Here is a 14,321-nt window from a genome sequence, read left to right as displayed (position 1 = left end):
ATGTACTTTGCCTGAACACTCGATACTGACAGTTTCTAACACTTCCCCCCTCAATCTGACAGGCAGGAAAAGTGTGATGGAGAATTTTTTCATGTTGGGTGTGGTGAGTCTCCTATTTTGTCAAGTACTTGGTGAAATCTTCTAATCAGATCTTGCTGACTGCAAATATTCAAATACAGCAAGTGACACACTAATATGAACCACGCTTGCTATAGACAATGCTAGTACTTTTTTAGAAAAAGATGCACTGGCGCTCTTGGGAGTCGCTCTTGGGAGTCGCTCTTCACTGTGGAGAAGCGCCGTTACCTGTTCTTTGATGTCCTGTAGCTGCTGCTGCAGCTTTTGCACGTCCGCGTTGACATTGGTATTATCCTTGTCCTTCTGCAGCACCGGAATATTCCCACTGGCTAAAGCACACACAAAGAATCTTAATGTTATGACTGTTGTGAAGCAAAAATGATTTTATTTCAAAATTATTGTTTTATTTATTAAAAACACGATACTATTATTTGAATGCTCTTCAAAAAACTTTTTTCCCCATGTGGACAATGGATACAGCAGTGACATTCATGTTAAAGTTCTTCATTTATAATCTTCAAAAAGAAATAGGTTTACACATTAATTTCTAATTATGTTTAATTCAGGTGGACAATAATCCACACTACAAAGAGACTTCCAGGTTTTCCAAGGCTCTCCTGTTGCTATTGATCCGAGATGAGGAACTTCGTGAAAGAAAGGTCCATGATACCTACTAAATGGAGGGAAATTTTTTACCTCACTTGTCCTATTCTGTAGATACTTGGACTTTTACTCTGGTTAATCTGTCCCCAGGATTTTTACCCTGCTCTATTGGTGATAAAAACAAATTGGCTACACTAACTTTATTCCTCATCCTACATAGAACAAAGAAATCAAAGAGACCATCCAGTTTACGTCTCGTGCAGAGATGAAAACTATTTTTATACCGCTGTACTACAGGTGGCCCTTGAACAACACAAGGGTTAATCAACAAATAACTTATAGTGGCCCTCCAAATCCATGGTTTCTTCACATTACTGGACTCAGCCAACCACACACAAACCATGTAGTCCTGTAGTATTTACTACTAAAAAATATCCAAGTTTTGGGAGTTCCCTGGTGGCCTGGTGGTTAGGATTCCAGGCTTTCACTGCTGTGGCCTGGGTTCAATCCCTGGTTGGGGAACTGAGATTCCACAAGTTTTTTTTGGTGTGGCCAAAAAAAAGATTCAAGTTTAAGTAGACCCTGGCAGTGCAAATCTATGATGTTCAAGGGTCAACTGTACAGAAAGGTTGAAGGTAAATAACTTACTTTTCATCTTTCCACTGTTCACTGGGTTTGTTTGTGTTTTGTGTTTGTGAAGTCGCTCAGTTGTGTCTGACACTTTGCGACCCCATGGGCTGTAGCCTACCAGGCTCCTCTGTCCATGGGATTTTCCAGCAATAGTCCTGGAGTGGATTGCCACTTCCTTCTCCAGGCGATCTTCCCAACCCAGGGATCGAACCCGGGTCTCCCGCATTGTAGACAGACGCTTTACCATCTGAGCCACCAGATTACACTTCCATTTATCTATAGTTACTCTGCCACAAATAATGACTATTTCATAAAATAATTAAACACACTAGGTAAACCTATTACATAAATGAATAACATTAATACATGTGTGAACTGAAAAAATAATTTTTAATATGATGTCCTCCTGCCCTGAGACACAATAAATTGCATCTTAAAAACAGTCAAAGTATATTTAAGAACACAACAATACTTTGTTATAAAACACACATGGCTATTTCCTTAAAAGACTAATGCTTAAAGCTTCAAAATATCACAAGTTAGAAAAATCCAACTTCAGGTTTCCTATAATGTGCCTGTTCCTTGCAGATTCAACTCACAGACCCTCTGTTTTACAAGCAGACATGCAGTGCCCTATGAGAAGCTATGCCTATCAAAGTCCCAACAAAGTCAGAAAACCCACTTACAGATGTCATCGGAGGCATCCTCTACACTCTTCCCTCCACAGCACATGACGAAGGGCACTCTTCGCTCAACCACTGCCCGACACTGCACACACTTCTTCATCAGGCTGGCACAGTCTGCAAATGGCAACACAACGCGTCTCACAGAAGAAAACATGAACAGGGTTGCCTTCCTCCACTCATTTAACAGTGAGATAAACATTAAGTTACAGCGATACACAATTCTACCTTCTCAGGATGTTACCTACCGAAGAAAGCATATTTTTCACTGGTAGCCTCTAGAGTAGAAAGCCCATCATTATGAAAATAACGGCATTTTCTAATACACTGGAATAAACTGAGGGGAAGGTTCATATTTTTTTAAAAATATGTAACATAAATATTTCAAGATCTTAAGGCTTAAGAACAAAGGAGGGAGAGACCTTTCATGAATTTAACTACTGTAACAAGAATTATAAGGCTGCCAGCATGATATTTTTGAAAACTACTTTCTTTTTTAAGTATTTTATCACTAGTCTCTTAAATTCCTAAAATATACTATACAGTTCTCTTCCTCCTATCAAATTGATGCAATCTAACAAGAAAATTAGTGACTACTTTTTTAATGTTAGCAGTCAGGACAATTCATCATAATGGACTATCTTTCTAATACTCTATATTAGAGGTAGAATGCTTTCCCACCCAAAGAAGAAATTCTCAGGCACAATTCTATGTTATGGACTATTAATGTTACACCTAAAGTTATTAATAATTATAAAATAACACATAGTGCTTCAACACATCCTTTCCCATCAGCATTATGAAAAGTATATTCCGTATCTTAGCCTATGGTACCAAGTGTCTTTGTCAATTCAAAAACAGGAAAAATAACAAAAACTGTGGCAGGGTATCTTTATGATAAGATAGTAAACCTTAACAAAGCATAAAGTCACCAATGTGGACAAGGGGGCTATAGACTCAACAGTGCTGATGCTGCTGGACAGAGCAGCTCTGGCAAGGTCGATCTTGTGCCAAGGCCTAAAAGGAGATGGGTCAGGTGCTGGCCTAGGCAAGATGAACCAGGTAGGAGCTACTGCTAGCAGACAACTGGTTTGGGATTTGTCTTCAATCTGAGGGCAGACTTTTTCTCCTGAATTTATAATTTAACAGCCTGAGTAGTAATATGTAGCCACTATTATTTCAAATAGATAGCATCACCTATTCAATGGGCAGAAATCTGAGCAAACTCCAGGAGATAGTCCATGGTGTCACAAAGAGTCAGACACAGCTTCGCAACTGAACAACAACAAATTATTTCAAACTCCTGTAACTATTAAGTTAGGTTGTTATATTATTTATATAAAATCTTTCTTCAGCCTGTCCAAAGGGCTGTAACTTCTCCTTCCTTGATGACTGTGCTCTGGAGACTGGACCACCTGCTGTACTATATACTCCTTGAGAAAGGGACATTTTTTTCCCTGCAATTTCAGCTTCTCTAGCAAATATATGTTTACCAATAACAAGATATCTGTAAAACGGAGAAAGCAATCTACTTTTTAGGTTTCTTATGAAAATAAATGAGGAAATACTCAAAAAGAGATTACAATAGTTGGCACAAATTAAGAACTCAATAAGATCAGCAGCTGCTCTCGTTATATTCTAAAGCAAAAATATAAAAACTTTGGGGAACTCCTGAGGGAAAATATTGCACTAAGGCTCTAAAGTCCACATTACCAACTATTAACTATAACCAGCTTTATGACAGGGTCAGCAAACCACAGACTGCAGGCCAAACCCAACTGGTCACTAAGCTTTTATAAATAAAGTTTTAATGGAAAACAGTCCCACCCATTTGCTTACATGTTGTTTAAGGCTGTTCATGCACTACAATGGCAGAGGCAAGCAGATGGAAAGGGCTGAGCTGTTACTGCAGAAATCACAGGGCTCACAAAGCCAAATATGTTTTCTAGTTGACCTTTTACAGAAAATGTTGGCTAACTCCCAGGCTATGAAAACTTGCATAACCTGAGCTCTTTTTACTTAAGACAGAATTCTCTTTCTTCTTGCCCTCTGACAGCTGATAATAGCCATTATACCAGTCTCTGGTAAACAGAAACAATTAACTTGGAGCAGAATGTTACAGCAGAAAACCTTGATCATTTCTTAGTTGACAAGTGGCCAAAAAAAAACCAATGCTTAAAGCAAATCTGTGCCAATGAAATTAATCTATTACACAGTTGTTACTTTAGTCAGATTTTATATTAAAAACCAACACCTAAGTGACTGAACTATTTCATAAGAGGAAACACCATGTTTTAGCTTGGGCCCATTTAAGTATAAACTGTTAAACATGTTTAAAATCCTTCACTGACAAGTAAAAATTAAAAGGGAGAACATTAATACTAAATATATTAACTTGCAAAGAACAAGGGAGATAGGTAAAAGCAAAGGTTAAAATGCCTCTTAAATTTTAATATTACCTCCATAAAGAAAAGATTTCTATAAGCTCTCTTGACATAGAGGTTAAGGAAGGTTAAGAAGGCCAGAAATTATTGCCCCAAATAGCTGCTGTGAGTGGTTCAGCAGTGGAGAGTGTACACAGGAGAGGCTCCACAAAGGTGTAGACCAATGAAGACACGTTCATTTTATACATGGAAAAAGGCCATACTAAATGTTTCAACATTCATTTTTGGAAACAAATCTCTCCTGTATGTGAGAAGAGGTCATTTTATTTCATTTGTGCTCACACACAAATGAAATAAAAAGTTGAGCTGGGGGAATGCAGTGCCTCCAGCTTTCACTGACACTCGGGACTAAGGAGGGACAGTGGTGACATCTGTACAGAGAACAAATGGGGAGTCCCAGAGGCTACCAACTCCTCTGTTCGTGAGTTGCTTTTTAAAAAAATTCAAAGATATAATTTGCTTCACTTTCTATTTTTATGATAATTCTGAGGAAGTTCTGTTTGGGCTACTTACTCTCACAAGCACACATGTGTCCGCACGGCTGAAAAAGAACAGCTGCTTTCTTGTCGGAGCATACCACGCATTCTTCAATCTGTGAAAAAGAGGGTACAGCATAAGTGTGAACATCTACAAATAAACCGAGTGACTCTAACAGCTCCTTTTGTATCCAAATGCATTGCTCCTCTGTAAGGAAACGCTTCCACACAGAGGAATTTACCACAGGCTTCTCCTCTGTCCTCTATCTAGTCTCTTGGTCACTTATTTTCACATTTTTTTAAACACCCCAGCTACGCTGGCCTCGTTCTACTTCAGTCTCCCTACCTGTCTGAAAGAATGACACCGAAAATTCCACTTCCTCCGAGGTCAGGGAGAACAGACTAGACTTCAGTTTTCTTTTTTTGCTTAAACTACTTTTGAAAGAAACATTAAAAGGACAAATGACTGAGATAAGATAGATTTCTAACATTCATAAAAATCTAACCAGATTAGCCAGACTGCTAAAGCTTGAGGAGGGGGAGGGAGGGGTTTATTGATCCACATCTGAGGAATGCCACCTAGCACATCCTTTCCCAGAACATGGACCCTCCCCCCAGCCACTGGCTGAAGCTCAGAGCTCTGAACTAGTCTTTCCCCTGATCTCTAAAGCCACAGCCCTCCAGAGAGTAATCATGATTTCCCTCAGTTTTTCTTCCTCTTCTCCACTTAATCTGCATTCTGCGTGTATAATCATTTCTTAAGCTTGCTCTGGTTCTCTGACCCCCACCTGCCCACCACCCTTGGCCCCACTTTCACCTTTCACTCATCCTCCTTCCTTCTGACACACATTCACCCCTACTTGTGTCACTTAAGAATACTGTCCACCTAAGAATACTCTTCACCTAAACAACCGAATATTGGACTTTCCCAACTTAGACCTTGCTATGGACATAGTAACTTCGTGGGAAGCAGTAAGACATGGTTGGTCAGAATCTTAATGTTCCTGGGTTCCAATTCCAGCTCCAGTACTAACAAGTTACCTAACACTGTGGAGATGAAGCTTTTAAAAACTCTGAACAATAAAGAACGAGCCTTCTTCACAAGGTAGTAAGAGTCAATTAGAAGACAGGGAGAGGAGTTAAGTGGCCCTTATTGAGGTATATCCTAGAACAATTCTAACTATCAGATTTTTTTTTTGCGGGGGGGTAGATATCTGAAGTAAGACAGAATAAGATAGAGGAGTAGAAAGAGTTATGAGAAATATTTAAGAAGACTTGGTAACTAATAAAATGTACAGAATAGAGAAGAAGAAATCTAAGATATCTGCTAAGTTTCTAACTTGATATAAAACAGTTGAAAGAAACAAATTTTAGTCTCCTACAGCTTATAAAATGCAAGACCAGGGTGGTCTTTCCAAGTCTACGATTACACATCCAGGCTTTAGGCCTGTTCAAGGTCTGACTACAAAGAAGGGAACGATGACCTTACGTCCCCAAGCTGCTAACACTATGCAGTGCACCAGCACAACCACAGGAAGGGGAGCAAAAACAGGGAGACTCTGGAACAGTGGCTACGGGACCCATACCCTGGAGACAGGTATATTGTTCATAGCTCCCAAGAAAGTCTTTCCTTTCTCTAAAGGAAGGAGTGAGGACCATGGTCAGTTTCAAAGGTGTGTGCGTTAGCTATCTGCTGGTTAGTAAGCTAAAAAAAAAGCAGGCACAATCTGGGTGAAAGAAGAAATGAATATCCCAAACATCAGCAGCTAGAATTCTGACTGATTCAGCCATCTCTACGTGAGGGGTATCTTCGTATAAATATTGTAGGAATTACACATGCTAAATACTGGCCAAACATTAAAATGTGACAGTTGAAAAAAAAAAAAGAATAAATTAGATACTATGTGTAAAGTGTTTAGTTCAATGCTTAATATACAATCAGTGTCTAACACATGATGATTCTCTGCTCCTCACTATATAAAAGAGGTGTTGATTCCCAACACAACTGTCACTATATCTGAATTGTTTATAAAGATGTTAAAATAATCTAGCAAACCAATAATCACTTACCCATTCAGCTATTAGTTCTTTAAAAAGATCTTTCCAAGCATAAATGTTACCCCTTCTGGATTTTCTCCCCAGGTTACATAGCCAGGAGTGGAACTACTATATCAAAGCATGTTTATTGTAAAGGTTTGTATATATATTGTCAGGATGGTCTCTCAAAAAAAAAAAAAAAAAAAAGTGAACCCAGTGATTCAGCCACCTGCAGTGTTAAGAGAGTACTCATTTCCCACTTCCCTGGCTAGCAATTTTTGAAGTTTGTTTTTGCTAATTTGACGAGAATGGTTAATAATAGTTCATAATTTCACGTGTATTTCTTTAATTGCTAAACAGACCAAGCTCATTTATTCTTCCTCATCCAAACAACAGTTTTACAATTTATCTTCATGAAGACGTTCAGGATCCTTTAGCCACTTGGGGTCACTATTTCCTTATATACAAAGGTTCCACAACCAACCTGACAAACAGGAGGTTAGGGAGGGTATATGTAAGTTCTCGTACTTTAGCACAGGAATGAAAATTCTGTGACTTAAAATACAAATAGAAAGCTTTCTGATTCCTGGAGTTCAGAACTGGACTAAAAAGGAGTAACAATATATTCCTTCCTTTCTACCTTCCTGTTCTATCAACCCTCTCTAGTAGACATTGTTTTTAATTTTGTTTGTATATCACAACACAGAGGAAAGAACAGGGACTTAAGAATCAAGAAAACTGAGTTCAAGACCCAAGTGTCAGTGTACTTCTTTGAGATTCAGTTTTTTCAATTGAAAACACCAGAGTGACCAGAGGATCAATAACAGTTATAAGATGAGACTCCGCTTTACACAACCCTGGGATCTGAACTCACTTCACATCTCTCTTAAAGCACCGATGACATCCCTATACAGAAGAGTACCTTTTACTGTTAAGTCATAGTTTGTCAAGAGATTACTAATTTATAGCAGGGAACTATCATATACATCTCTGACTTGGTTATAAAACAAGTGCTCAAGAAACGTTTTTGAAATAGGGTTTAATCTAACAAAAAGTTTCAAGCACAACAGCAGAATACACAGAATCCAAAAACAAGAGAATGACTTAAATTTTTATTCTTTCAGATTCTTTCCCAAACTGTTACTCTGTCAGCAGGTAACTAAAGCAAATTATAAAGACCAAGTAAAGCGATTCACATTAATTTATTAAAGCAGGGTTGACACCAACGTAATGCATATGAAATGCCGACACAGTGCCTGGCATACAATGAGTGCTGCCAGCATATCCTTCTCCCCTTTATAAACAGGTGAAACCATTACACACGTACTACTGATCCAATACCTCTCACCCCAAAATAACTCCTGGAACTTTTTCCTGTGCCTAAAACTTTACCAATGATATAGTCATTTGGATCATAAAAAACATACAGTCTTAGAAGAAGCTCTATGTAAATGCAAGAAGCATTGGCAAGATTTCACCTTTCAAGTCACTCCCAGCTAGTTCATCATGAGAATTAGTGCCAACTTGTTTCTAATAATGAATGTTAATGTATAGCTTAGGAAATATCTAGAGAAAAATAAAAAGAACAACAAGGGAACAAGAAAAGAGTATAACCTTCATAAATGAAGCCAAAGAAAACCAAAGTATCTTTTGATTTAAGCTACTCACTTTGAAAGAAATTATTTGTAAGAAATTTAAACCTCACTTTACATATACACACATTAAGAAAAACTAAAGAAAATCAATTATTTCATAAACTAAAATGAGTAAGATGATAAAGCACTAAGTTACATGGGGAAAAAAGAAAGAAACCAGAAACTCAGAAAGAATCTGCTTCTCAAAAAACAAAAGGAGTCAGATGAGATAAAAAGTTCAGAGATACAGAATTTGGCCATAAGGAATTACAGGATTATCAGACTTCATCTGCCTAATGAAGAGTGGGATACAATATCAAATGAGTAGCATCATCTACGAAGTTTTCTTTCCAAAAATGTCTAAGTTGAAACTAATCAAGCTGTGAGATCTAACTTCCAGTTCAAAGAAATACAAAGGATATAGAAACAAAGAACACCATGGTAACACAATCAAATAAATCCAGACTATGTGACATTCTACTGAAAAAAATCCTCTTCTACAAAGAGGAATACAAAACAATTCATGTACTCAAAAGAGCTGTAATATACACGTAACTAAAACCACAAAGTGGAATTAAACACATCTTTAGGTGATAAGGGACTCTGAAAGTAAAATAGTAGACAACTTTTATTTTTAACTAATAGTGTAGTTCACATGTTTCAACTGGTGTCTTGATAAATGTATAAATAATACATTCCCATGTTTAGATCTTGCTTAGGAAGAACAAAATTAAAACAGACACACGGCATCATATAATCTTAGAGATCAAACAATAATAAAACACTGTATGAAAAACATATTACCTTGGTCCTGGACTGAACTTGCTCTTTACAGAGGAGGCATTTCTTGACTCGTGGCGAACACAGAGAACAGGTAGCAATATGCCCACACGGGCCAAACAGGGTGTCTCTCTTCATATCGGAGCACACCATACACTCTTCTAAGGTTTCAGAGTCATTACTGATCATAGAAGGACTTCGAGAGCCCACCTGACCACTAATAAAAGAAAGTAATTCTAATCAAACCTATCAGAACATTTGTTAGAAATTCGTTAATTAAAATGTTTTAAAACACCTAGAGCATCATTCATTTGCATAAACACTTTAGTTATGTTTAAAAACTAAGCCTTATCATCTGTATATGAAACACTGTATATATTATATTTTTCTACCTCTCTGCATTTTTAGTACATATAGCACAATTCAATTTCAATTGAACAAATCCTCACCCAGTGAAAAAGGGTGAATCTTCTAACACAGAAATCAAAAACACTAGCTTAAAAAAAAACTAACATGAACAGTTTCACTCAATCTTTTTTAATCTATACAGAACCAGCTGAGGAAGACACAAGACACAGGAATAAAACAAAAATCCTAACTAAAGCCCATGTTAGTTGCCCTAGGAACAGACAGAGGAAGCATCATCGGGGTCCACAACAGACGGGGAACTGTGAAAAATAGGTCACTGCAGCTGCTGTTTTGACATTTCTTTAAGTTTATCCTTAAGGAGCATAAAGATTCTATTACAGAAAGGCAGAACACATCCAAAAATATATATACACGACATAGAAATACATATACACAACCAACTACAGCTACAGAAAAGGGACACAATGTTTCTACTACAATCTTCAGAGACTCATGAAAACGCATGCTCACATGTTCACACACAGAGTGATTTCCCATACACCCCTCCCACAGTGTTTAAGTTATTATTGCAGTAATTACAGTGCCTTTATCTATATATTTTCAGATACATTCTGTCTTTCTCTAATAGAATTTTATGTTCCTTAAGAACATACTTAAAGATATGTATATACCTCTATATACAACTACTTAGCCATAAAAAAAAGAATAAAATAAAGTCATTTGCAGCAACATGAATGAACCCAGAGATTATCACAGTAAGCAAAGTAAGTCAGAGAAAGACAAATATCATCTATCACTTATGTGGACTCTGAAATGATACAATCTGAACTGACTTACAAAACAGACATAGAAACAGACACAGAAAACAAACTTACAGTTACCAAAGGGGAAAGGAGTAGGGAAAGGATAAATTAGAGGAGTTTGGGATTAGCAGATACAAACTACTACATATTCAATATAAAATAAACAACAAGGTCCTACTATATAGCACAAGTAACTATGTTCAGTATCTTGTAATAAACCATAATGGAAGAATATGTATATATATGTATATATGAATCACTTTGCTTTACATCAGAAAATAACATTGTAAATCAACTATACTTCAATAAAACAATACTTCATTATATTAATTTCCCTGTAACACAGCTCTATGTATGAATTCCAAAGAGGTGTCATTTCATCACTACCCATAAATTACGAGAAGAAAGAAAGTACAAAGTTCAAGGGTAAACTACTAAAATGTTTAATGACAAGAACTAAGTCCTTAATTGTGAAACCACATGACACTTTATGTACAGAATATTAGGTTTTATGAAAATAAATAATACAAACCTGACTTTTTCTTTATGACACTTTGCCAAGGCTTTGCAGAGACTTGGATCAGGACAGAGATCAAGTGGCGACTGACCCTTCTTATTTCGGATGCTAAGGTCAGCACCGTTAGCAGCCAAGAAACAGGCAATAGATGCCGCACTCTTCTTCTCAGCCCCCTGGGTACCAAGTCCCATTATTAACTGAAATCATATGAAAAGAGTCATTATTTTCCCCTTTAGGAATCTGTTATCATTTCTTATCACCAAATATACATACATACATACATCTGTGTGTGTGTGGTGTGTGCTTGTGTATATATATATGCATGTATATATGAACATGTATGTGTGAATAAGAAAATGTCTGGAAAGAGCATGCACACTACAGAGACGTGACGGACACTTACGGGGCGCAGTCCTAGTATCATCCCCTTCTTACCCACCCCTAGCGTCCTCAGGTGTACAGTATGAGGACTGACCCATCCTCCAGGTTCAGAAGGAAACCAAAGGTGGTCCAGCTCAGTCAGATACTCACTTCATCTGGGCTTAGTTCAGGGGCGACACATAATCTAAATCCAGTTAATTAAGGCCCATAAGACTCAAGAATGGAACTTCTGATTTAGATACTGAGGAAACAGTACTCTCTTTTCTAACAACTTGGCCCTGGAGCTGTTAGCAACCAACTTGAAACAACAAGGGGAGAGAGAGCTGAGAGAAGAACCAAGAACTAGGGATTGAGACACACAGTGGAGACTGAGACAGATCAGGTCCTACTGTCGTCTGAACTACTGACTCACACATCTTGTGTGAAAACAGTCATAAGAACTAGTAACACTGATAGAGATTTTAAGCACTTTCCATGAACTAACTCATTTAATCCTTACAACCTTACGGAGGTAGTTACTCCCTTCCCCTCATTTTAAAATGAGAAAAACAAGGCACATAGGAGTTAGAGTATTTAGCCATGGTCATACAGAAAGACAGGCAGCAGTTAGCAAACACTTTGGTCTCAGAATCCTTTTACATTCTTAAAAATGATTCTAAAATTCATATGCAAAGGTGAAGGACCTAGAATAGTAAAGCAACTCTGAAAAACAGGAAGAAAGTTGGACTGACCTCAACATTTATTATAAGGCTACAGTAATCAAGACAGTACGTTGGCATTACAGAGCTAAAGACACAGATTAACAGAAGAGAACTGATTTTAGATCAAGGCACAACAAGCGATTCAGTAGAAAAAGATAGTCTTCTCAACAAATGGGACTGGAATGATGATATCCACAAGCCAAAAAAGATGACCCATACTTCATACTGTGTATATAAAAATTAACTCAAAATCAATCACAGACCTAAGTGTAACAGATCAAACTTTACAAACTTCTAGTACAAAACAGGAAAAAAACTTAGTGACTTTAGATTCAGCAAAGATTTCTCAGGACTCAAACAATAAAAGAAAAAAATTGCTAAATCAGACTTCACTAAAATTACTATTTTTCGACTCATAGACTTAGAAAATTTTCTGATTGCTGGGGGGAAGGGATACTTAGGGAGTTTGGGAAGGTCATGTACACACTGCTATGTTCAAAATGGATAACCAACAAGGACCTACTGTTCTACACATGAATTCTGCTCAATGTCATGTACCAGACTGGAGGGGGGAGGGGGTTTGAGGGAGAATGGATACATATATACATATGGCTGAGCTCCTTTGCTGTTCACCTAAAACTACCACAACACTGTTGACTGGCTATACGCCGATTCAAAATAAAACGTTTAAAGTCTGAAAATAAAAACCAAACTATTGCTTCAAAAAATACCATTAAAAGAATGAAAAGACAAGCCACAGACTGGGAGAATGTATGTGCATAAAGCATATCTGATATGAAACTTGATTCAGATTGGTAGTAAGAAAACAGCTCAACAACATAATAAATTAAGGTCTGAAGTGACAGCTTTGTCAAATATATATGGGTGGTAAACCTGCAAATGAAAAGATGTTCAATACCAGTAGTCATAAGGAAATGCAACCCCAAACCACAACGAAGACACCACAACAATTCTGTCTGAATGGCTTACGTTGCATAAGGAGAACCAAACAACTTTTAGTAAGAATGCAAACAATACAGTCAGTACTGACTAGTGTTTAGCTCATAAACTAAATTTCTACATTTGTACTTTTGATGAAATATCTGATCAGAAGCAGGTTCAATGAGCCATAAATATAAGACCTTGCATTAAAAGATGCTCCTCCTGGCACAGCAGTGACGATTATCTTTCTTTGCTCACCGTGTTTTTGGATGGCTCCCAGGCAGCATCGACCTTCCCCACATCTTGCATATCTTGAAGCTGACGCAGCTGAGACAGAGTGTGATGCCGCAGGGCTTCGTGCAGAGGAGTGTCCCCATCCTTATCTTGAATATCTAACTTGGCGCCTGCACGGACCAAAAGCTAAAAGAGAAAAATGTCTCTTTTTCCTAAAGTATTCCACCCACAAGAAATTATAATACATCTAAAGTAACAAAGTTTCAGTTACATAAGATGAATTTGCTCTGGAGAGCACCCCCACTGCATGGTGTTGTATCATGTTCTTACAATTTGCTGAGAAGGCAGAATTTAAATGTTCTCACCAAAGAGATACACAAACTCTGTGTGATGGTGGCTATGTTAATTAGTTTAATTATAGTGATTATTTCACAATGTATACCTGGATCAAAATATGAAGTTGTACACTTTAAATGTATACAATTTCCATCTGTCTATTACAACTTAATAAAGCTGAAAAAAATTAACATTAAAGTAACAGTGTGAGAGCTCTATCTGATGGGGCTGCCATGAAAGTTAACTTATGTGTTTGCTTGCCACCTCTCTGGATCCCTGTGACTCCTTACAAATAATGATGAGCTTGATTATTCAAACATACTGAACTAGGGACAGCAGAAAAAACAAGAATCAATATGCAGCTTAATTATTCTACTCTAAGATCAAAATAACTGGAGGAAATTCAGGACATTTTTTTCTCTCCTTTTAATTTCAGATATGTGAGTTGGTATATTTTAAGTATTTCCAATAGGACCAAATCACAATATTCAAAATTCTTCTATTATTTAAATAAATATGCATTTATTTTTTTCCATCCCCTTTGGTCAATTTTCTCCAAATGTGTGGTTATAAGGGTTATAAGTCCAAACATCAGAGAAATGAAGAATTTCTGGCAAGAGAATTTTAAATAATTATAAATGTGAAGTGTTTACTAAGTTACAATCTCTTACAT

The 14,321-nt window shown here is 37.2% G+C and overlaps 1 protein-coding gene across 1 annotated transcript in view; it reads right to left on the bottom strand.

The window, feature by feature from the left end:
- The window catches only part of MIB1 (MIB E3 ubiquitin protein ligase 1), a 94,177-nt gene that overhangs the window by 7,484 nt on the left and 72,372 nt on the right, over positions 1-14,321 (bottom strand). Inside the window, exons 15-20 of the mRNA XM_040264717.1 lie at positions 13,337-13,498; positions 11,070-11,251; positions 9,390-9,582; positions 4,952-5,030; positions 1,998-2,111; positions 307-407 (exon numbers count right to left, since the gene is read on the bottom strand). Coding sequence (XP_040120651.1) covers positions 307-407; positions 1,998-2,111; positions 4,952-5,030; positions 9,390-9,582; positions 11,070-11,251; positions 13,337-13,498 — 831 coding nt within the window. The remainder of the gene's footprint in view (positions 1-306; positions 408-1,997; positions 2,112-4,951; positions 5,031-9,389; positions 9,583-11,069; positions 11,252-13,336; positions 13,499-14,321) is intronic.

This window comes from Oryx dammah, unplaced genomic scaffold (genome assembly GCF_014754425.2).
Source record: "Oryx dammah isolate SB20612 unplaced genomic scaffold, SCBI_Odam_1.1 HiC_scaffold_22, whole genome shotgun sequence".
NCBI lineage: Eukaryota > Metazoa > Chordata > Mammalia > Artiodactyla > Bovidae > Oryx > Oryx dammah.
This window is presented reverse-complemented; position numbering and strand designations above follow the sequence as displayed.